Raw genomic sequence first — 23,598 nt, 5'->3', positions numbered from 1 at the left:
GTGTCTGGTACAGTGTCAGGGCCAGAGAAAACTCGGGCTATATTATAAGCACTATCGCGATATAAAATAACTAGAAAGTTACTTTTATTCTAGATATTTCATTTTCCTAAAATTTGTTTTTTTTTCGTTGACTTGTCCTCCTTTGAGCAAGGAAGAAGATTTAAACGGCGGTAATGAATAAATTATTTTAGTTAAGTTTGAAGAACGTGGATGTGGCGCAGTGGTATCAGCTGTTTGTATTTCTGGCTAGATTATGTGTCGTGGACATACAATCCGATTCCAGTATACACACATTATTTACTGGGGTATAAAAATGACAGAGCTTTACATGCAAACAACACTTTACGGACTAATTCAAAATGTATGTATGCTGTTTCATTCATTACGTCATTAAATACAACTACTCTCGCAGTTCAACGCTGAAGGAGGAGTAATTATTGCGATGGGTCGTTTATGTCATGATGCAACAAGACCGAATTTGACACTGAATACCAACTTGTTAACAAAACATTAAAGCCCTTTTATTATATACTTGAATGTGTTAAATTACAATTCGTTTCAAATCGTGTTGAAGCACTCTGAGTTCATTTCGCGGTATAACGCCTCGTCTCTGTGCTATAATGATCAAGTGTACCTATACGATGATGTAAACACGTTAAAACCCCACAGATATTGTAGGAGTCTTCAAACAAATTTTAATGTTCTTTGCTAAATCATATACACACATATGAAAGGTGTAAATACTGTGCTTGCATAATAGACCTGGGGATTCAATGTAGCGATTCTAAAAGGTGCATTGATGTCTGGCAGATCGTCTCCTGATAACGCAGATGTTAATGTATGTCGAAATGACACGTAACTCCTGGGTCCGGTTATTTTTTTTTTTTTAATGTAAACTTTTTATTTATAATCACTGTATCCTGAAGGACGTGCATGCATGTGTCAAGACTAATCAGAGAGTAAAACAAGACAACTAGGCCCGTCCTCGTCCAAAAGAAACCCCGAACATCTCCGGTCCAAATTGGCAAAAAGTTTGTACCGAGAGAAAAGAGTTTCATGTGCAGTCACGTCCAGATTCACCGTTTCAGTAATATATTGTCTATGCTGTCTTAAATCGTCAACGATCCAGTCGTCCTACTTTGTGTAACATATTCTAGCTTATCGACGTTCACGTAACAACTTTTAGTACAAACAAGTGGCACGCGAGACTAACACCGATTCTGATTGGCTGTAGGCGGGGCTTAGAATCGACGGTGACACACATGCCTACTGATCATGAATATTGAGTGTCCCGGAAACAAGTTGGTAATCAAATAAAGACACAATGACCTAAAGGGAAAAGGAAAAGAAGCCATATTGGAATGGAATGAAACTTTGACTATCGATTTTTAGGCAAGACAACCTTGACTTTCGACTTCCAATTTTTGAGTAAATATCGCGGGAAAAGAAGCCATACTCGAATGAATGGAATGAAACCCCAACACCATGAACACGGCTAAGTGTAAGTTATAAATTAATGTTTGAAGTTGTAGATACTCTAGGGAAATAGCTTTGTCTGCTCCATTTTCTTAATTACTGGTTGATGCAGTCCGCTTTACATCAGGAAGTTTGTTTCCGGGCGATATCCATGTCCTATGGTGGAAACTAGATGAAACAAGTTGACAAACTGAATGGCTTTCTGCTCAAGTCTCGGCTACATCAATTACAAAATTATCATTGTTTTTCTTCAAAAAGGTAACCATAGAACTTTGGTCAATCCATTTGAAACCGACTCGGTCCTTTCCCATAGCTTCTGAATAACCAACTGTGAAATTGGCATTACTTGCACTACGTTGGATTTCCATAGCCTTAGTTCGAGGTCACGCAGTATCACCTGGTTAGTCCTGGTGATTGAAGGGATATTATCCGGGGTACACATATTTTTTCTCTACACATTGGAGTCCTGCCCCTCTGTACAAAGCGTGGTCCCGCCCCTCTCAACACATTAGAGCCACGCCCCTCTCTACTCATTTGAGTCAATCCTCTCTCTACACATCGGAGTCACGTCCCTCTACACATTTGGGTCCCGGCCATATCTGGTCACGTCCCTCTCTACACATGGAGTTCATACACCTTCCTACACATCGGAGTCACGCCCGTCTCTATACATTGGGGTCACGCCCCTCCCTACACTTTGGGGTCACGCCCCTCTCTGCACATCGGGGTCACGCCCCTCCCTACACATCGGGGTCACGCCCCTCTCTGCACATTAGGGTCACGCCCCTCTCTGCACATTAGGGGTAACGCCCTCTCTACACATTAGGGGCCACGCCCGTCTCTATACATTAGGGTCACGTCCCTCTCTGCACATTAGGGTCACGCCCCTCTCAACACACTGGAGTCGCGACCCTCTCTACACATTAGGGGTCACGCCCCTCTCTACACATTAGGGGTCACGCCCCTCTCTACACATTAGGGGTCACGCCCCTTACACATTTGGGACACCCCTCTCAACACACTGGAGTCGCGACCCTCTCAACACATTGCGGTCACGCCCCTCTCTACACATTAGGGGTCACGCCCCTCTCTACACATGAGGGGTCAGTGTTTTTTTATAATGTCTGCTCCCAGCCACCGTACATCTCTATATACACCCAGCCGAGGTCACAACATTGGTCAACAAATCACTTTTATACAATAACTTTTGGAAAAGCTCAACCACAGGAACATTAAAATTTGTCATGATGTATTTGGGTCCCACTATCAATGAGTCCGTTCTATTCATCAAAAGACATTTATTTTATGGGGAAAGAGTAACCATGGCAAAATTGACCTCACTATAGATGTACCGATATTGGTCCAAATACACATTACTGTAACAAATCGTCAGGTCCCTGTGGTCCAAATACACATTACTGTAACAAATCGTCAGATCCCTGTGGTCCAAATTCAACAAATACACATACTTTAACAAATCGTCAGGTCCCTGTGGTCCAAATACATATTACTGTAACAAATCGTCAGGTCCCTGTGGTCCTAATACATATTACTGTAACAAATCATCAGATCCCTGTGGTCCAAATTCAACAAATACACATTACTGTAACAAATCGTCAGGTCACTGTGGTTCAAATACACATTACTGTAACAAATCGTCAGATCCCTGTGGTCCAAATTCAACAAATACATATACTTTAACAAATCGTCAGGTCCCTGTGGTCCAAATACACATTACTGTAACTAATCGCCAGGTCCCTGTGGTCCAAATACACATTACTGTAACAAATCGTCAGGTCCCTGTGGTCCTAATACATATTACTGTAACAAATCGTCAGATCCCTGTGGTCCAAATTCAACAAATACACATTACTGTAACAAATCGTCAGGTCCCTGTGGTCCAAATACATATTACTGTAACAAATCGTCAGGTCCCTGCGGTCCAAATACATATTACTGTAACAAATCGTCAGGTCCCTGTGGTCCTAATACATATTACTGTAACAAATCGTCAGGTCCCTGTGGTCCTAATACATATTACTGTAACAAATCGTCAGGTCACTGTGGTTCAAATACACATTACTGTAACAAATCGTCAGATCCCTGTGGTCCAAATTCAACAAATACATATACTTTAACAAATCGTCAGGTCCCTGTGGTCCAAATACACATTACTGTAACTAATCGCCAGGTCCCTGTGGTCCAAATACACATTACTGTAACAAATCGTCAGGTCCCTGTGGTCCTAATACATATTACTGTAACAAATCGTCAGATCCCTGTGGTCCAAATTCAACAAATACACATTACTGTAACAAATCGTCAGGTCCCTGTGGTCCAAATACATATTACTGTAAAAAATAGTCAGGTCCCTGCGGTCCAAATACATATTACTGTAACAAATCGTCAGGTCCCTGTGGTCCTAATACATATTACTGTAACAAATCGTCAGGTCCCTGTGGTCCTAATTCATATTACTGTAACAAATCGTCAGGTCCCTGCGGTCCAAATACACATTACTGTAACAAATCGTCAGGTCCCTGTGGTCCTAATACATATTACTGTAACAAATCGTCAGGTCCCTGCGGTCCAAATACACATTACTGTAACAAATCGTCAGGTCCCTGCGGTCCTAATACATATTACTGTAACAAATCGTCAGGTCCCTGTGGTCCAAATACACATTACTGTAACAAATCGTCAGGTCCCTGTGGTCCTAATACATATTACTGTAACAAATCGTCAGGTCCCTGCGGTCCAAATACACATTACTGTAACAAATCGTCAGGTCCCTGTGGTCCTTATACATATTACTGTAACAAATCGTCAGGTCCCTGCGGTCCAAATACACATTACTGTAACAAATCGTCAGGTCACTGTGGTTCAAATACACATTACTGTAACAAATCGTCAGATCCCTGTGGTCCAAATTCAACAAATACATATACTTTAACAAATCGTCAGGTCCCTGTGGTCCAAATACACATTACTGTAACAAATCGTCAGGTCCCTGTGGTCCAAATACATATTACTGTAAAAAATCGTCAGGTCCCTGCGGTCCAAATACATATTACTGTAACAAATCGTCAGGTCCCTGTGGTCCTAATACATATTACTGTAACAAATCGTCAGGTCCCTGCGGTCCTAATACATATTACTGTAACAAATCGTCAGGTCCCTGTGGTCCAAATACACATTACTGTAACAAATCGTCAGGTCCCTGTGGTCCTAATACATATTACTGTAACAAATCGTCAGGTCCCTGCGGTCCTAATACATATTACTGTAACAAATCGTCAGGTCCCTGCGGTCCAAATACACATTACTGTAACAAATCGTCAGGTCACTGTGGTTCAAATACACATTGCTGTAACAAATCGTCAGATCCCTGTGGTCCAAATTCAACAAATACATATACTTTAACAAATCGTCAGGTCCCTGTGGTCCAAATACACATTACTGTAACAAATCGTCAGGTCCCTGTGGTCCTAATACATATTACTGTAACAAATCGTCAGATCCCTGTGGTCCAAATTCAACAAATACACATTACTGTAACAAATCGTAAGGTCCCTGTGGTCCTAATACATATTACTGTAACAAATCGTCAGGTCCCTGCGGTCCAAGTACACATTACTGTAACAAATCGCCAGGTCCCTCTGGTCCAAATACACATTACTGTAACTAATCGCCAGGTCCCTGTGGTCCAAATACACATTACTGTAACTAATCGTCAGATCCCTGTGGTCCTAATACACATTACTGTAACTAATCGTCAGGTCCCTGTGGTCCTAATACAGCAAATACACAAAAATATAACAAATCGTCAAATCAGCAAATTTGTTTCAGTATCATTTGGAAATACACTGTACTTAATAACTATAATATTGGACAGAGTATATACATGTAGAATGACTACACGATATAGAGCTGTGATATCGTAGATCATGACAACGATGTTTTTATACATCGCTTTGGTCAGGACGAAGGGGACCTGATATGTTTTATACCAATCACATGTATATTATAGGAGCATTGCAGTCTGACTTGCCTGGAAGTACGGTTTACGGATCTGAAGGGTTGACCATCAAACTATATCTTTTCTTTTCTTTTACCTTTGATGGAACACTTTATGTATCGCCCTTAATGTACAGAGCCAGAGTGCATTGCCCCTGTCATCACTCATGTAAACCCCCAAGGCTAGAGATTAGTTATCACCAAGGCAACAGTTGGGAGCTTGTAAATAGCCATCAATGACATCAACACAGTTTTTTAAGGTCTTAATATCTTGTGTTTTGTCTCCCTTGTCTGTGTTCCCAGTCTGTTTGTCTCCCTTGTCTGTGTTCCCAGTCTGTTTGGCTCCCTTGTCTGTGTTCCCAGTCTGTTTGGCTCCCTTGTCTGTGTTCCCAGTCTGTTTGGCTCTCCTTGTCTGTGTTCCCAGTCTGTTTGGCTCCCTTGTCTGTGTTCCAAGTCTGTTTGGCTCCCCTTGTCTGTGTTCCCAGTCTGTTTGGCTCTCCTTGTCTGTGTTCCCAGTCTGTTTGGCTCCCCTTGTCTGTGTTCCCAGTCTGTTTGGCTTCCTTGTCTGTGTTCCCAGTCTGTTTGGCTCCCTTGTCTGTGTTCCCAATCTGTTTGGCTCTCCTTGTCTGTGATCCCAGTCTGTTTGACTCCCCTGTCTGTGCTCCCAGTCTGTTTGGCTCCCTTGTCTGTGTTCCCAGTCTGTTTGGCTCCCCTGTCTGTGTTCCCAGTCTGTTTGGCTCCCCTTGTCTGTGTTCCCAGTCTGTTTGACTCCCCTGTCTGTGTTCCCAGTCTGTTTGGCTCCCCTGTCTGTGTTCCCAGTCTGTTTGGCTCTCCTTGTCTGTGTTCCCAGTCTGTTTAGCTCCCCTTGTCTGTGTTCCCAGTCTGTTTGGCTCCCTTGTCTGTGTTCCAAGTCTGTTTGGCTCCCCTGTCTGTGTTCCCAGTCTGTTTGGCTCCCCTTGTCTGTGTTCCCAGTCTGTTTGGCTCCCCTGTCTGTGTTCCCAGTCTGTTTGGCTCCCCTGTCTGTGTTCCCAGTCTGTTTGACTCCCCTGTCTGTGTTCCCAGTCTGTTTGGCTCCCCTGTCTGTGCTCCCAGTCTGTTTGGCTCCCTTGTCTGTGTTCCCAGTCTGTTTGGCTCCCCTGTCTGTGTTCCCAGTCTGTTTGGCTCCCCTTGTCTGTGTTCCCAGTCTGTTTGACTCCCTTGTCTGTGTTCCCAGTCTGTTTGGCTCCCCTGTCTGTGTTCCCAGTCTGTTTGGCTCTCCTTGTCTGTGTTCCCAGTCTGTTTAGCTCCCCTTGTCTGTGTTCCCAGTCTATTTGGCTCCCTTGTCTGTGTTCCAAGTCTGTTTGGCTCCCCTGTCTGTGTTCCCAGTCTGTTTGGCTCCCCTTGTCTGTGTTCCCAGTCTGTTTGACTCCCCTGTCTGTGTTCCCAGTCTGTTTGGCTCCCCTGTCTGTGTTCCCAGTCTGTTTGGCTCTCCTTGTCTGTGTTCCCAATCTGTTTGGCTCTCCTTGTCTGTGATCCCAGTCTGTTTGACTCCCCTGTCTGTGCTCCCAGTCTGTTTGGCTCCCTTGTCTGTGTTCCCAGTCTGTTTGGCTCCCTTGTCTGTGTTCCAAGTCTGTTTGGCTCCCCTGTCTGTGTTCCCAGTCTGTTTGGCTCCCCTTGTCTGTGTTCCCAGTCTGTTTGACTCCCCTGTCTGTGTTCCCAGTCTGTTTGGCTCCCCTGTCTGTGTTCCCAGTCTGTTTGGCTTTCCTTGTCTGTGTTCCCAATCTGTTTGGCTCTCCTTGTCTGTGATCCCAGTCTGTTTGACTCCCCTGTCTGTGTTCCCAGTCTGTTTGGCTCCCTTGTCTGTGTTCCCAATCTGTTTGGCTCTCCTTGTCTGTGATCCCAGTCTGTTTGACTCCCCTGTCTGTGCTCCCAGTCTGTTTGGCTCCCTTGTCTGTGTTCCCAGTCTGTTTGGCTCCCCTGTCTGTGTTCCCAGTCTGTTTGGCTCTCCTTGTCTGTGTTCCCAATCTGTTTGGCTCTCCTTGTCTGTGATCCCAGTCTGTTTGACTCCCCTGTCTGTGCTCCCAGTCTGTTTGGCTCCCTTGTCTGTGTTCCCAGTCTGTTTGGCTCCCCTGTCTGTGTTCCCAGTCTGTTTGGCTCCCCTTGTCTGTGTTCCCAGTCTGTTTGACTCCCCTGTCTGTGTTCCCAGTCTGTTTGGCTCCCCTGTCTGTGTTCCCAGTCTGTTTGGCTCCCCTGTCTGTGTTCCCAGTCTGTTTGGCTCTCCTTGTCTGTGTTCCCAATCTGTTTGGCTCTCCTTGTCTGTGATCCCAGTCTGTTTGACTCCCCTGTCTGTGCTCCCAGTCTGTTTGGCTCCCTTGTCTGTGTTCCCAGTCTGTTTGGCTCCCTTGTCTGTGTTCCCAATCTGTTTGGCTCTCCTTGTCTGTGATCCCAGTCTGTTTGACTCCCCTGTCTGTGCTCCCAGTCTGTTTGGCTCCCTTGTCTGTGTTCCCAGTCTGTTTGGCTCTCCTGTCTGTGTTCCCAGTCTGTTTGGCTCTCCTTGTCTGTGTTCCCAATCTGTTTGGCTCTCCTTGTCTGTGATCCCAGTCTGTTTGACTCCCCTGTCTGTGCTCCCAGTCTGTTTGGCTCCCTTGTCTGTGTTCCCAGTCTGTTTGGCTCCCCTGTCTGTGTTCCCAGTCTGTTTGGCTCCCCTGTCTGTGTTCCCAGTCTGTTTGACTCCCCTGTCTGTGTTCCCAGTCTGTTTGGCTCCCTTGTCTGTGTTCCCAGTCTGTTTGGCTCCCCTGTCTGTGTTTCCAGTCTGTTTGGCTCTCCTTGTCTGTGTTCCCAGTCTGTTTGGCTCCCCTTGTCTGTGTTCCCAGTCTGTTTGGCTCCCTTGTCTGTGTTCGCAGTCTGTTTGGCTCCCTTGTCTGTGTTCCCAGTCTGTTTGTCTCCCCTGTCTGTGTTCCCAGTCAGTTTGGCTCCCCTGTCTGTGTTCCCAGTCTGTTTGGCTCCCCTTGTCTGTGTTCGCAGTCTGTTTGGCTCCCCTTGTCTGTATTCTCGTGTATGAATTAACGTCGTCATATTCTAGAACGCGTTTAATGTCTTGGTACCATCCGAGTTTGTTTTGGCTCACCTACCATTATTAGTATTCTAACTCTGTAGCTTTTTTGTCGTTGTATTCTTGCATTGTCGCTTCTTTCTCGTTGTATACTCGAGTTGTCGCTTATTTGACAATGTATTCTCGAGTTGTCGCCTAATTGACACTGTATTATCGAGTTGTCGCTTATTTGACACTGTATTATCGAGTTGTCGCTTATTTGACACTGTATTATCGCGTTGTCGCTTATTTGACAATGTATTATCGAGTTGTCACTTATTTGACACTGTATTATCGCGTTGTCACTTATTTGACACTGTATTATCGCGTTGTCGCTTATTTGACAATGTATTCTCGCGTTGTCGCCTAATTGACACTGTATTATCGCGTTGTCGCTTATTTGACACTGTATTATCGCGTTGTCACTTATTTTACCCTGTATTTTCGAGTTGTCACTTATTTTACCCTGTATTTTTGAGTGCTCACTTATTTTACCCTGTATTTTCGAGTTGTCACTTATTTTACCCTGTATTTTCGAGTTGTCACTTATTTTACCCTGTATTTTTGAGTGCTCACTTATTTTACCCTGTATTTTCGAGTTGTCACTTATTTGACACTGTATGGTCGAGTTGTCACTTATTTGACAATGTATTATCGAGTTGTCACTTATTTGACAATGTATTATCGCGTTGTCACTTATTTGACACTGTATTATCGCGTTGTCGCCTAATTGACACTGTATTATCGCGTTGTCGCTTATTTGACACTGTATTATCGCGTTGTCGCTTATTTGACACTGTATTATCGCGTTGTCGCTTATTTGACACTGTATTATCGAGTCGTCGCCTAATTGACACTGTATTATCGCGTTGTCGCTTATTTGACACTGTATTATCGCGTTGTCGCTTATTTGACAATGTATTATCGAGTTGTCACTTATTTGACACTGTATTATCGAGTCGTCGCCTAATTGACACTGTATTATCGAGTCGTCGCCTAATTGACACTGTATTATCGCGTTGTCGCTTATTTGACACTGTATTATCGCGTTGTCGCTTATTTGACACTGTATTATCGAGTCGTCGCCTAATTGACACTGTATTATCGCGTTGTCGCTTATTTGACACTGTATTATCGCGTTGTCGCTTATTTGACAATGTATTATCGAGTTGTCACTTATTTGACAATGTATTATCGAGTTGTCACTTATTTGACACTGTATTATCGCGTTGTCACTTATTTGACACTGTATTATCGAGTTGTCGCTTATTTGACAATGTATTATCGAGTTGTCACTTATTTGACACTGTATTATCGCGTTGTCGCTTATTTGACAATGTATTCTCGAGTTGTCACTTATTTGACACTGTATGGTCGAGTTCTCACTTATTTTACCATGTATTTTTGAGTTGTCACTTATTTTACCCTGTATTTTCGAGTTGTCACTTATTTTACCCTGTATTTTCGAGTTGTCACTTATTTTACCCTGTATTTTTGAGTGCTCACTTATTTTACCCTGTATTTTCGAGTTGTCACTTATTTGACACTGTATGGTCGAGTTGTCACTTATTTTACCCTGTATTTTCGAGTTGTCACTTATTTTACCCTGTATTTTTGAGTGCTCACTTATTTTACCCTGTATTTTCGAGTTGTCACTTATTTTACCCTGTATTTTCGAGTTGTCACTTATTTTACCCTGTATTTTTGAGTGCTCACTTATTTTACCCTGTATTTTCGAGTTGTCACTTATTTGACACTGTATGGTCGAGTTGTCACTTATTTGACAATGTATTATCGAGTTGTCACTTATTTGACAATGTATTATCGAGTTGTCACTTATTTGACAATGTATTATCGAGTTGTCACTTATTTGACACTGTATTATCGAGTTGTCGCCTAATTGACACTGTATTATCGCGTTGTCGCTTATTTGACACTGTATTATCGCGTTGTCGCTTATTTGACAATGTATTCTCGAGTTGTCACTTATTTGACAATGTATTATCGCGTTGTCACTTATTTGACAATGTATTATCGAGTTGTCACTTATTTGACAATGTATTATCGAGTTGTCACTTATTTGACAATGTATTCTCGAGTTGTCACTTATTTGACACTGTATGGTCGAGTTCTCACTTATTTTACCATGTATTTTTGAGTTGTCACTTATTTTACCCTGTATTTTCGAGTTGTCACTTATTTTACCCTGTATTTTCGAGTTGTCACTTATTTTACCCTGTATTTTTGAGTGCTCACTTATTTTACCCTGTATTTTCGAGTTGTCACTTATTTGACACTGTATGGTCGAGTTGTCACTTATTTTACCCTGTATTTTCGAGTTGTCACTTATTTTACCCTGTATTTTTGAGTGCTCACTTATTTTACCCTGTATTTTCGAGTTGTCACTTATTTTACCCTGTATTTTCGAGTTGTCACTTATTTTACCCTGTATTTTCGAGTTGTCACTTATTTTACCCTGTATTTTCGAGTTGTCACTTATTTGACACTGTATGGTCGAGTTGTCACTTATTTTACCCTGTATTTTCGAGTTGTCACTTATTTTACCCTGTATTTTTGAGTGCTCACTTATTTTACCCTGTATTTTTGAGTTGTCACTATTTTACCCTGTATTTTCGAGTTGTCACTTATTTTACCCTGTATTTTCGAGTTGCCACTTATTTTACCCTGTATTTTTGAGTTGTCACTTATTTTACCCTGTATTTTCGAGTTGTCACTTATTTTACCCTGTATTTTCGAGTTGTCACTTATTTTACCCTGTATTTTCGAGTTGTCACTTATTTTACCCTGTATTTTCGAGTTGTCATTTATTCAACACTGTATTATCGCGTTTTCACTTGTTTCCCTATGTGTTCTCGCACTTTCGCATATTTTAGACCGATTCATTCTCGCTTTGTCGGTTACTAGCTGCTGTTTAGATCGTCAGTGTAAGAATTGGAACTAAACTGTTTAGATAGTCAGTGTAAGAATTGGGACTAAATTGTTTAGATCGTCAGTGTGACAGTTGAGACTAAAATGTTTAGATCGTTAGTGTGAGAATTGGGACTAAATTGTTTAGATCGTCATTGTGATAGTTGAGACTAAATTGTTTAGATCGTCAGTGTGAGAGTTGGAACTTAACTGTTTACATCGTCAGTGTGAGAGTTGAGACTAAATTGTTGGTGTTTAGACCGTGTGAGAATACTAGGACCAATAATGGTCCAGTAGACCTGCTATTAGTTTCACATTGTTCAGTCCATCATATGTTTATGTTTCCCCACTAAACTTTGTTTTATGTTTACTGTATGTCCAGTGGTCAGTACTTACAGGATATACAGTACAGCATCAACTGACCACTGTCCTCTGTCACTACAAGGTCTGCTACACCGGACCACACACATCCCTACCTACATGAAATAGTATTACAAGTCATTTTACATTTCCGCGTGTGTTTAACGATTTGTTGACGAGTATTTCTCGACACACCTGGTGTACCGGGGAAATTATCGGAAAACTGTAACAAGTGAAAATGTAAGACTGGGTGTGATGTCAGTTATTGCGAGGGAGACATCAATGCCACACACACACACACAAACACGCTGACACTAGGCAGATCTTATTTACTATTTTACTTCACGTGCTCAAACAACTAACTCCTAAACGAGGTTCAGATCGACGTGACTCACGAGATAAATTATGGGTACTTGTGTCTATATAATGATACGTAACCGTTACCTGTCGGTAAAAATACAAGTTGGCACACCCATAAATGGAGGTATAACACACAATGCATATCATTCTTTCTTTTTTTCTCCCCCTTTTTAATGGAATTCAGCGATACCTGACAGGTAATCGTATATGCACATTGCACAAACAAATAACACATACATTTATTTTTTTTTTAAATTCAACACTTGCTAGGACATGCGCAGTTACCCGGATGGATTATTACCTGTAAAGGCGTGACCGCGCGCTGCTGGCGACAGACTAGGTGTTGGGACATAAAACAATGGCTACTTGGTTATTGTGTTTGGTACTGATGGTGGCGGTCATTCCCATTGTCACAGGTAAGTATTCTTGTTATCTATCAAGAGAGAAAATAAAATATTTATTCATTACTTAAATAGAAAATTGTGATACAAAGCTAGGCGTTTGTTAGAGCTACTGATGTTCCGCGTCCGTTGACGGCTTCATATATTGCTTCCTTCATAACACCTCTTTTCACTTTCAGAAATGTATTAAACATTTAATTCACTCCGTGGATAAGAAAATGAACATAATCTAAAACATAACCGTGATAGTTTGAACATGTTATTGTTTTACTTAAAGAAGATCAATTCTCAAACGTCGCAAAAGAGGTGGCGGATATTGATGTTCTACCATTAAAACATTTGTACATGCATTTAGCGATTGGATGAATGTTTAGACTTAAACGATCCGAACGTCTGGTTTACGTTATTTTGACTATCTGTACAACATGCGTTTCAATTATTGTCAGTTACTTTTTTTTACTATCTGAACAACATGTGTTTTTTGGCTATCCGAACAAAACGTGTTTAAATTCGTGTTACCCGTAGCGTTAGTTATGACTATATTTTCAAAGCTTATTTGTGAATCTACACCAACATAAAATTTCCAATAAATTCTATGAAAGGATGTGGTATTTTCTATCTATACTAGGAGCGTGGCTGGACCATACTTGATGTGTAAGATTTAGAGGGCTCTAGGGGAAGTGGAAAATTTTGAGTTTTAAATTTAAATGGTACCACTTGGTCGCTTTTGGACTTTCTAAATAACATGTATACGACAAAAGGACCCGGATAAGTCAATGCTAATGCATACACGTAAAATTTAAAACGTACTGGTCAGTATGTTAAATGACACAAAAGGTTTAAACTAACGCCAAAATATTTCTTGACAAATACCTATTTTGAAAATGATGTGCAAGCACGGGCTAATGTGCTTATGCATGACAGGTACGCGCCTGATACACGAAATGTATTTCCCCGTAGGTGTTTGTAGATCGCCTTTGTTCGTATTATGTATACATCTAAAATAATTTACATATGATCAGATATCGGTTATAACATTCCAGTTCACTGATTTTGTGTTTTGAAAGTCTGCCTATTTTTAATTTTCATGTTGCAATATGCACTCGCTCGTATCGAACCTAAAAGCACACGTATGTGTTATTTACATCTAATCAGGTGTCGGTTATTTTCTTCCCGTCAGTATATGTTTTGAATGTTGATTGAACTGGTTCCTGGCTAATAAACACGTAATAGGCAAAATACTAGTTTACCAACCTCTTTCCAATCCGCCCCCCCCCCCCCCCCCCCCCCCCTTCTCCGTCACCTCCTGTCCTCCTTTCAGCTTCCTGTTATCTTCTCTATCCCTCTGTAACCTCCCATTCTTCTTTTCATTTTCTGTTTTCCACCCGTCTGTAACCTCCGGTCCTCTTTTCCACTTCCTGTTCTCTCCCCGTCTGTAACCCCGGTCCTCTTTTCCACTTCCTGTTCTCTACCCGTCTGTAACCTCCGGTCCCCCTTTCCACTTCCTGTTCTCTCCCCGTCTGTAACCCCGGTCCTCCTTTCCACTTCCTGTTCTCCACCCGCCTGTAACCTCCGGTCCCCCTTTCCACTTCCTGTTCTCCACCCGCCTGTAACCTCCGGTCCCCCTTTCCACTTCCTGTTCTCCATCCGTCTGTAACCTCCGGTCCTCCTTTCCACTTAATGTTCTCCACCCGTCTGTAACCTCCGGTCCTCCTTTTCACTTCATGTTCTCCATCCCTCTATAACATCCGGTCCTCGTTTCCACTTCCTGTTCTCCATCCCTCTGTAACATCCGGTCCTCGTTTCCACTTCCTGTTCTCCATCCGTCTGTAACCTCCGGTCCTCGTTTCCACTTCCTGTTCTCCATCCTTCTGTAACCTTCCTTCATTCATTCATTTATTCCTTCCTTCCTTCCTTCCACAACAACAACAACAATAACAGCAATTTCTATAGATATTGATTTACAAGTGATATTAGGATCAAAGTTCTCGCTAGTTTGAATTTTGTGAACATATAGCTAAGTACATATCAGGTGTATTTTAGTTAAAATTTGTCAATAGAATTAGGAATAGAAATTTGACACCTGGTTTTAAAAGAATAATCTACATTTAGGTGTGTTTCATCATAATATCTACGGTAAGTTTTTGCCTGGTTAAAAAAAACGTGTGGGTATTACCTCACGCGCAGTGGTGACACATGCTCTCTTATCTCTAACCCATGTTGGTGAGTAAACATACCTGTTGTTTATGGCCGGGTATTGACCAAGCTTCGACAAATATGAGAATTAGCTATGTCTGGGATGACGTCATTTTTTAGGGTTTTATTAGCCTGCCCTATCAGACGAGCGGGTGACAGGCATACGGATAAGTTCACGAAATATATTGGCGATCGATGTATAAAAAATCCTCGAATTCCAAAGTCTTAACACAAATATATACGTCTACTTCCTGTATATACAGTCTTATTAACTACAAATCATGAGCACACAGAAAACATGTTATATTTCATGAGTGATTCATAAACAAAAAATCGATATACCGGTAGGTAGATGTCGTTTGTTCAGATAAGACACTGTCTTGTTGTTTATTAATAATTTATTTCAAAATGTGACATCAACAATCTAAATTCAAACATAGTATTTCATCTATTCATGTTGTTCAATAATTTAATCAAAATTTTCAACTTTCAACAGGTGACGTTAGCTGTTCATTAGCATGACATTGCGTGATGTCACTTATTCCATTCCTGTGATGACATAACGAGTTTTAAAAAATCCTGGTATGGGGCGGCGGTTTTTCTCATTTAAAGCAGGTGAAATCACGTATTAATTTCGAGTGAGTGACGTAAAATGTTCATTCCGAATAGGTGAGCTCACTTATTGATTTTCAACTTATGACGTTTCTTATTCATTTTAGGTAAGTGACGTTATTTTTGTTGTATAAGTGTGACGTCACATATTCATCCGCAAATAGACGACGTCATGTATTCCTTCCAAGTTGTGACGTCATATATTCATTCCTTGTAGGTAACGTCACGTATTCATTTCAAGTAAATGACGTCACTTTTGCATTCCAAGTAGATGACGTCAATTACATGTTCCTAATATAGGATAGGAGACAATCGCGTCATGGACTAATACCAATGTACAGAAAATTATATTACTTAAAATATGACTTGGAAATCCCTGCACTATACTTGATACTTGATTGCATCCGCTGTATTTATTCAAACTAGTACAGTAGACTGCTGTACCCCCCCCCCCCCCCCCCCCCCCCCCGCCCCCGATCTAAACACTTGTAAGTTAAAATTAGTATCGGTGGGTCCCTAGGGGACGTACTGATGACCCCTCACCTATTCCAAGGTGGTCGTTGATGTAAACGGGCCAACCTTTTTGATGGTATAAAGTGATTCATCGCGTTCGTGACCACGCACCTGTACTTATTCCAAGGGTATCACCTGAGGACAACATGTACGTGGAAATGTTAGTACACTGGCACGACTGGGGTCAAAGTTCATGTAAACTATACAACAAAACACCAAGAGGATCTCTACCGGAACAAACTTTTCTTTTACCGCCGACTTTATAAGTTTTTTTATTTTTTATTGTTATCATTTTGATTTATTTATTTGCTATAGAAACTCGAAATGCTGTGTGTACCTATCGCTGAACGTGACGACGTGATCTGTGGTCGATTTTCCTTGTTATGATTTGTATTTTTCACTATTTTATAATGATAATAGAAGTTAACAAGAAAAACCGGTATTTCTAAATATCTGAATTTAGCGGTACATGTGCAAAAGCAGACATTCTTATGTTGATACGAACTGTAATGGGAGAGGCTGGCGGGACATATGTGACCAGCTGTAGGTACCTTATGCTGTGTTTGACGACAGTGTTTCTATCACATTGCTACATCAAAATTTCTTACATACATTCTCATGACAAAAAAAATAATTGATTAAGATTACACAAATAAATCCAATATTACGTATCTGCATTCCTAAGTAGGGTTACCAAAACCGCCTATTTATACTGATCATAGAACTTAATACATAGTGTGGTTGTCAAAAAAAGCTCATAAAGGGTAAGCTGTGGGTGGGTTTTAAAAACTGACAAAATTGAGAGCTTCTGATTCGATCAAAGATAGCTGCTGAGTGAGGAGGGGGACGCGGGCTCTAACCCTAACGTTGACCAATCAGTGACCAGTCCTTACATAATTAACGTCGACGAGCTCATCACCAGCCAATAATTAGCAAGCAAGATATGCACATACAAGACATTTACACACTACACCATATTTTTACACAAACCTGAATGTCAGAGTGGTAAAAGTTATAAACAACGAGCTTGCTATGACGAGCATAAATTAAGATAATTACATTGCACTGGTCTACACTCATAACAAGATTTAATTGAAAATGGCCATCAGAGATTTTAAGTATAGACGTCCACATGTAAAAGGTCTATTAATTCAACGGACATATATATAGATATACATGTTATTTAGCTACGAATGCTACGAGCTGTAGTGGGATTAGATGCGATAACGTAACTCTGGACGACGGGCGGACAATTTCTGACAGATGGTCATCGTCAGAGAGCAGTGTGGGCAGGGTATGAATATCCGTTCTATAGTGGGATAGGCTGGCGGGACATGTTACCCCTCCTTACTAGATCAGGTACAGGTGATTGACGACACTTTATCTCTATAGTCTGTTTCTATTTCAATTTGACAAAAACTGTATGTTGTATTTAAATACGAAATAATCCTTAATGATACGGCTTGTAACGGGAGAGGCCGGCGGAACATGTTACCCCATCCTTACAAGATTAGCTGCAGGTGACTAGCATATTTGGTTTAGAAATACAAAAAAAAATCTTTCTACAAAAGTTGATATAACTGGTTTAATGTGCAGGAAAAGTTATCACAACTGACAAGTTTTTATTCCCTTTCTTTACACGACATTATGACGCTATAAGATTTAAGATGTTTTCTATGAATTTCACTCAAGGTAAACTGTAAAATACCTTATCTTGTTTGTACTGTCGCTGTTATACCTCATTGATAAATTTTACCTTCGTGAAATGTGGTAAACAAATATCGGATTATGGGCCACTTAGAAATAAATACACGTGCGTATACTCAACTTCAACTTTCAACTTTATTAATCTAAATAATTAAATAATAAAACATCCGTATACTCAACTTCAACTTTCAACTTTATTAATCTAAATCATTAAATAATTAAACAAAGTTGAAAGTTGATATTAATGTTATATACCTGTATTTATTTACTCAAAAGATGAGAATATATAAATGTAAGTTTATTGGAACAATACATTACAGGTGAATACGCAACATTTTTAATCGAAGGTGATGATAAAAGCTATATTTGAACTTAGTGTTTCATCGTATCTAGGTTCTTTCTTGGATTGGTTTATTTTTCGTTAGGATCAGATACCCTCTGTGTTGACTTGTTCGTTTGTTTTGTCAGTGAACGCCGTATCCTGCTACCAATGTAACATTTTCAAACAAGGGACGACACATCTGTGTGGCGGTGATGAGCGGGTCATGCATAACTGTACGGCGTGCTTCAAAACTTACGTCAGAGCCTTCCTTCACAACCAGTGGAACAGATATACATGTGAGTACACTACTTATCTCCCTTGTAGTTATCACCCCTTAAAAAATATTCCTTTTAGTCGCCTACTTACCTCCCTTGAAATTATCACCCCTTGAAAATGTTCCCTTTGGTCGCATACTTACCTCCCTTGAAGTTATCAACCCTTGGAAGTTATTCCCTTTAGTCGCATACTTAGTACAAGACGACTTGCCATAGATGACACATTTCATTCAGATCACCTTTACAACCTGTAGGTCTCCTCTCAAACGAAACACCTCCTAAATGTGCGTTAGTTGTTTTCATTGCATGTTAGATGTTTAATTTAAGACAAAATTTCAGCGTGGAACACAAATTGCATTAGAAAAGAGTAAATAAAATAACTTAACAATTCAATTCAATTCAAACTTTATTTATAGTCGGTACATATCATAACAAATCAACATTAGCTCTAATATTAAAACCGACTTAAACAGTAATAGACATACACAGATACAAAAAAGATAAAAATAAATAAAAAAATAAATAAAATAGAAAAAACATACAAGCGTATTAACCTGATTGTGAGTTTTATGGTTTAGATTTGAAAGGTATTAGAATATGTCTGTTAAAAAAATAGTTGCACAGTTTTCTAAGGGTTGGGGGTAGCCCTACCAGGGGGGGGTAGCCCTATCAGGGGGATAGCCCTACCAGGGGGGATAGCCCTACCAGGGGGATAGCCCTACCAGGGGGGATAGCCCTACCAGGGGGGGGGGGGGTAGCCCTACCGGGGGGGGGGTAGCCCTACCAGGGGGGTAGCCCTACCAGGGGGGGTAAGCCCTACCAGGGGGATAGCCCTACCAGGGGGGTAGCCCTACCAGGGGGATAGCCCTACCACGGGGGGGGGGGGGGGGGTGTCCTACCAGGGGGGTTGCCCTACCAGGGGGTAAGCCCTACAAGGGGGATAGCCACACCAGGGGGATAGCCCTACCAGGGGGGTAGCCCTACCAGGGGGGGGCCCTACCAGGGGGATAGCCCTACCAGGGGGATAGCCCTACCAGGGGGGGGGGGGGGTAGCCCTACCAGGGGGATAGCCCTACCAGGGGGGTAGCCCTGCCAGGGAGATGGGGGGGGGGGGGTTAGCCCTACCACGGGGATAGCCCTACCAGGGGGGGGAGCCCTACCAGGGGGATAGCCCTACTAGGGGGTAGCCCTGCCAGGGGGGGTAGGCCCTACCAGGGGGATAGCCCTACCAGGGGGATAGCCCTACCAGGGGGGGGGGGGGTAGCCCTACCAGGGAGATGGGGGGGGGGGGGTAGGCCCTACCAGGGGGATAGCCCTACCAGGGAGATTGGGGGGGGGGTTAGTCCTACCAGGGGGATAGCCCTACCAGGGGGATAGCCCTACCAGGGGGGTAGCCCTACCAGGGGGGTAGCCCTACCAGGTGGGTAGCCCTACCAGGGGGGGTAAGCCCTACCAGGGGGATAGCCCTACCAGGGGGATAGCCCTACCAGGGGGGTAGCCCTGCCAGGGGGATAGCCCTACCAGGGAGATAGCCCTACCAGGTGGGTAGCCCTACCAGGGGGGGTAAGCCCTACCAGGGGGATAGCCCTACCAGGGGGGTAGCCCTGCCAGGGGGATAGCCCTACCAGGGGGATAGCCCTACCAGGGAGATAGCCCTACCAGGGGGGGTTGCCCTACCAGGGGGGGCGGGGGTTAGCCCTACCAGGGGGTAAGCCCTACAAGGGGGATAGCCCTACCAGGGGGGGGGGGGGGGTAGGCCCTACCAGGGGGATAGCCCTACCGGGGGGGGGGGTAGCCCTACCAGGGGGATAGCCCTACCAGGGGGGTAGCCCTGCCAGGGGGATAGCCCTACCAGGGAGATGGGGGGGGGGGGATTAGCCCTACCAGGGGGGGGGGGTAGCCCCTACCAGGGGGATAGCCCTACCAGGGGGGGGTAGCCCTACCAGGAGGATAGCCCTACCAGGGGGGTAGCCCTGCCAGGGGGATAGCCCTACCAGGGGGATAGCTCTACCAGGGGGATAGCCCTACCAGGGAGATAGCCCTACCAGGTGGGTTGCCCTACCAGGGGGGTTGGTTGGTTAGCCCTACCAGGGGGATAGCCCTACCAGGGGGGGGGAGCCCTACCGGGGGGGGGGGGAGCCCTACCAGGGGGGTAGGTCTACCAGGGGGGGGGGTAGGCCCTACCAGGGGGATAGCCCTACCAGGGGGATAGCCCTACCAGGGGGGGGGGGGTTAGCCCTACCAGGGGGATAGCCCTACCAGGGGGGTAGCCCTGCCAGGGGGATAGCCCTACCAGGGGGGTAGCCCTACCAGGGAGATGGGGGGGGGGGGATTAGCCCTACCAGGGGGGGGGGGGGGGGGTAGCCCCTACCAGGGGGATAGCCCTACCAGGGGGGGGGTAGCCCTACCAGGAGGATAGCCCTACCAGGGGGGTAGCCCTGCCAGGGGGATAGCCCTACCAGGGGGATAGCTCTACCAGGGGGATAGCCCTACCAGGGGGTAGCCCTACCAGGGAGATAGCCCTACCAGGTGGGTTGCCCTACCAGGGGGGTTGGTTGGTTAGCCCTACCAGGGGGATAGCCCTACCAGGGGGGGGGGGGAGCCCTACCGGGGGGGGGGGGGAGCCCTACCAGGGGGTAGCCCTACCAGGGGGGTAGGTCTACGAGGGGGGGGGGGGGGGTAGGCCCTACCAGGGGGATAGCCCTACCAGGGGGATAGCCCTACCAGGGGGGGGGGGTTAGCCCTACCAGGGGGATAGCCCTACCAGGGGGATAGTCCTACCAGGGGGATAGCCCTACCAGGGGGGTAGTTCTACCAGGGGGATAGCCCTAGGGGGATAGCCTTACCAGGGGGGGGGGGGGGGGGGGGGAGTGCTTGCCATATTTTGTTGTCCTGACATGTGGTACACCTGCAGAGTCCTGATATCTGAATGTGTATGCTTTTTTTCTGTGATATTGATTAAGTCATTAAGTAGATTGGTTTTTATTGTTTGTGATTTTGAAGACTTCTATTGCAAAATTTCTGAGTCTCCTAATTCTGAGTGATGGTAAATTTTAACAGGCTAGTAAAGTTTCGTTTTTCTTTCTGTGTGTCGTATATGAAGCTGGGTGCCCTTTCCTGGTGTGTTCTCGCCATTTTCTGTGTGTTGGTTGCTCCACAGAAGTGCCATGGGAATGGACAGAAATTAAAGACTGGGTGTTTCCTCACTTGATATGTCGTTTTTTGTATCAACAACAGTACTAATAGTTTATTTTAGATAATGTCATCGTTGGTCATTTTAGGGTGTGTAGCGCTGAACCCTTACAAAGGTCTTGGTGTCTATTGTTAGCATATCTGATCGGAAATCATGTCAAACATGAACCCACTCTGCTCAAGTTTTTGAAGACTAGCCAACATGTGATGTGTACTTGCAATCGGAAATGTTTAAGCAAAAATATCTACAATAGACGATTACGAAACCATGTGTTAATACATTTAATGCATAGGGGGTAGGCGCGGACATACGTCACAAAAAAATAATTCTCAGACAAAAAAAATAGCCTTTCCCGAGTATGCAGTCGTGGGACTTTTTATCTGACAATTATTTTTTGTGACGTAGGTCCGCGCCTACCCCTTGTGATTACATGTAACTCAATCGCAACATCTCGGGGAAATTTCCGGCAACACTCGGAAATCTACTCCGAGTAGATTTCCGAGTGTTGCCGGAAATTTCCCCGAGATGTTGCGATTGACATGTAACTGTGTATGTCTGGACGAATTACCTCCCTTATTTGTATTTCAGATACGACGGCGATATCCCGATATTGTACTCATTTTGGCCAGCACCAAAAACCGGAGGGCTGTTACGCTACGACCGCCGACTCTGGATACGTCAAACAGTGTTTCTGTTACACTGACTACTGCAACGGGGCCAAGTCGACAAGGGAGGATCGAACACGTCTCGTGCTCTTACTGGCTCTAGGCGCTTACATCGCTTTTAATGTGTTTCCAAATTACGATTGACTTGTTTTTCTTTGAAGATAAAATACACACATTTTGACTTAATGGGGATATCGAACATGCATTTATTTGAATATATTTTACAATTTTAAGTGATTTCTACCTGGGGCCGAATTGAGATTTTGTGGGGGAGTGGTACTTTGATTCAGTCACTTTCTATAAACAATCCACGTTAAAAATAATATGGGGAAAAAAGTTCAAAGGTAATATGTTGTTTGAATTTATTTCAGAAGACTTTTAAATGAACAGTAATTTTTTTTTCTATATTTTCCTATGCTTCAATGTGTATTGTAACGCACTGCCTATAAACGTAGTGTTATGTTTCTCAGTCCATATATGCATCACACGACCATCGTCAAACCTTGGCTATGTTATGACCTTGGATATGTAATGACCTTGGATATGTGATAACCTTGGATGTGATGACCTTAGATGTGATGACCTTGGATGTGATGACCTTGGATGAAGGATGACTATTTATGTGAGACTATATCGGATATATCGGATGATTTGCAACATTGGATGTGATATGAGAATTGACACGCATGATAAACAAAATTAACCTTTGATATGACCTTGATTGACCTTGGATACATTTTTCCTTAGACTTAAAAGGACCTGTTTATGGATGTCTCTGATATGTGGTGACCTTTGATATGTTATTTCCTTAAACGTAAAGAGACCATGGATGATGCAAGACCCATAGATGTGTTATGACCTTGGATATATCATGACCTTGGATATATCGTGACCTTAGATATATCGTGACCAAGCCCGAGTTTTTTTCTGGCCCTGTCACCATGTCTGGTGTAGGGGCCCTACACCAGACATGGTGACAGGGCCAGAGAAAACTCGGGTTAATCGTGACCTTGACCTTGGATACATCGTGACATTGGATATATCGTGACCTTGGATGCTAGTATGTGTTTTCCTTGGATGTGTGATGACTATCGAAATGTGATGACCTTAAATATGTAAAAACCTGACAAGGGATATGTTACATAACGTTGTTTTGTAAAATTATAAACACGTGCCATAGGAAATTAATGTGTTCCGTCAAGTGTACCAAGGGAGCCAACCTCATATGAACATTCCGACGTGACAGCTGAAGGGAGGTAACTAACACAGGTGAGTCCTTTTTCTGCAGTCGTCAATCTGTGACGTATCATTTTCAGATGATTTTCAATACAATTTTGCTGAAATGATTTCGCCTTTTGAAAGTTGGGATTGAGATACATACTGTTTTCATATCAGGGTTTGTCAATGCTATTATATGTTACAGAATGTGCTGTCGAACTTAAAACATACAATATAGCATAAACGTCATCAGTTGTTGTTATGATGTTGTGACAAGTCTCTTGT

The 23,598-nt window shown here is 43.2% G+C and overlaps 2 protein-coding genes across 2 annotated transcripts; one reads left to right on the top strand and one right to left on the bottom strand.

Annotated features, from left to right (window-relative positions):
* The first annotated feature begins 1,379 nt into the window (after nt 1-1,379).
* Nucleotides 1,380-22,424, top strand: LOC117336278. The gene is made up of 4 exons (XM_033896759.1): nt 1,380-1,501; nt 12,482-12,627; nt 18,109-18,258; nt 22,019-22,424. Exons 2-4 carry the CDS (start codon nt 12,570-12,572, stop codon nt 22,237-22,239), a joined length of 429 nt encoding a protein of 142 aa, XP_033752650.1. The 5' UTR covers nt 1,380-1,501; nt 12,482-12,569; the 3' UTR covers nt 22,240-22,424.
* On the bottom strand, nt 5,684-8,653 carry LOC117336631 (eukaryotic translation initiation factor 3 subunit A-like). Its single transcript, XM_033897243.1, has 3 exons — nt 8,622-8,653; nt 6,900-8,522; nt 5,684-6,755 (listed from the first exon to the last, which is right to left on the bottom strand). The coding sequence occupies exons 1-3, from the start codon at nt 8,651-8,653 to the stop codon at nt 5,684-5,686; spliced, it is 2,727 nt and encodes a 908-aa protein (XP_033753134.1).
* Nucleotides 22,425-23,598: the final 1,174 nt, after the last annotated feature.

Source organism: Pecten maximus, chromosome 10 (genome assembly GCF_902652985.1).
Source record: "Pecten maximus chromosome 10, xPecMax1.1, whole genome shotgun sequence".
NCBI classification, from domain to species: domain Eukaryota; kingdom Metazoa; phylum Mollusca; class Bivalvia; order Pectinida; family Pectinidae; genus Pecten; species Pecten maximus.
This window is presented reverse-complemented; position numbering and strand designations above follow the sequence as displayed.

Coding starts and splice junctions, on each gene's coding strand:
- LOC117336631 (XM_033897243.1), bottom strand. CDS start 8,653: ATGCAAGAATACAACGACAAAAAAGCTACAGA. Junction 8,523..8,621: donor AACGACAAAAAAGCTACAGA/GTTAGAATACTA, acceptor TTCATACACGAG/AATACAGACAAGGGGAGCCA. Junction 6,756..6,899: donor CTGGGAACACAGACAGGGGA/GTCAAACAGACT, acceptor CTGGGAACACAG/ACAAGGAGAGCCAAACAGAC.
- LOC117336278 (XM_033896759.1), top strand. CDS start 12,570: ATGGCTACTTGGTTATTGTGTTTGGTACTGATGGTGGCGGTCATTCCC. Junction 12,628..18,108: donor GGTCATTCCCATTGTCACAG/GTAAGTATTCTT, acceptor TTGTTTTGTCAG/TGAACGCCGTATCCTGCTAC. Junction 18,259..22,018: donor CCAGTGGAACAGATATACAT/GTGAGTACACTA, acceptor TTTGTATTTCAG/ATACGACGGCGATATCCCGA.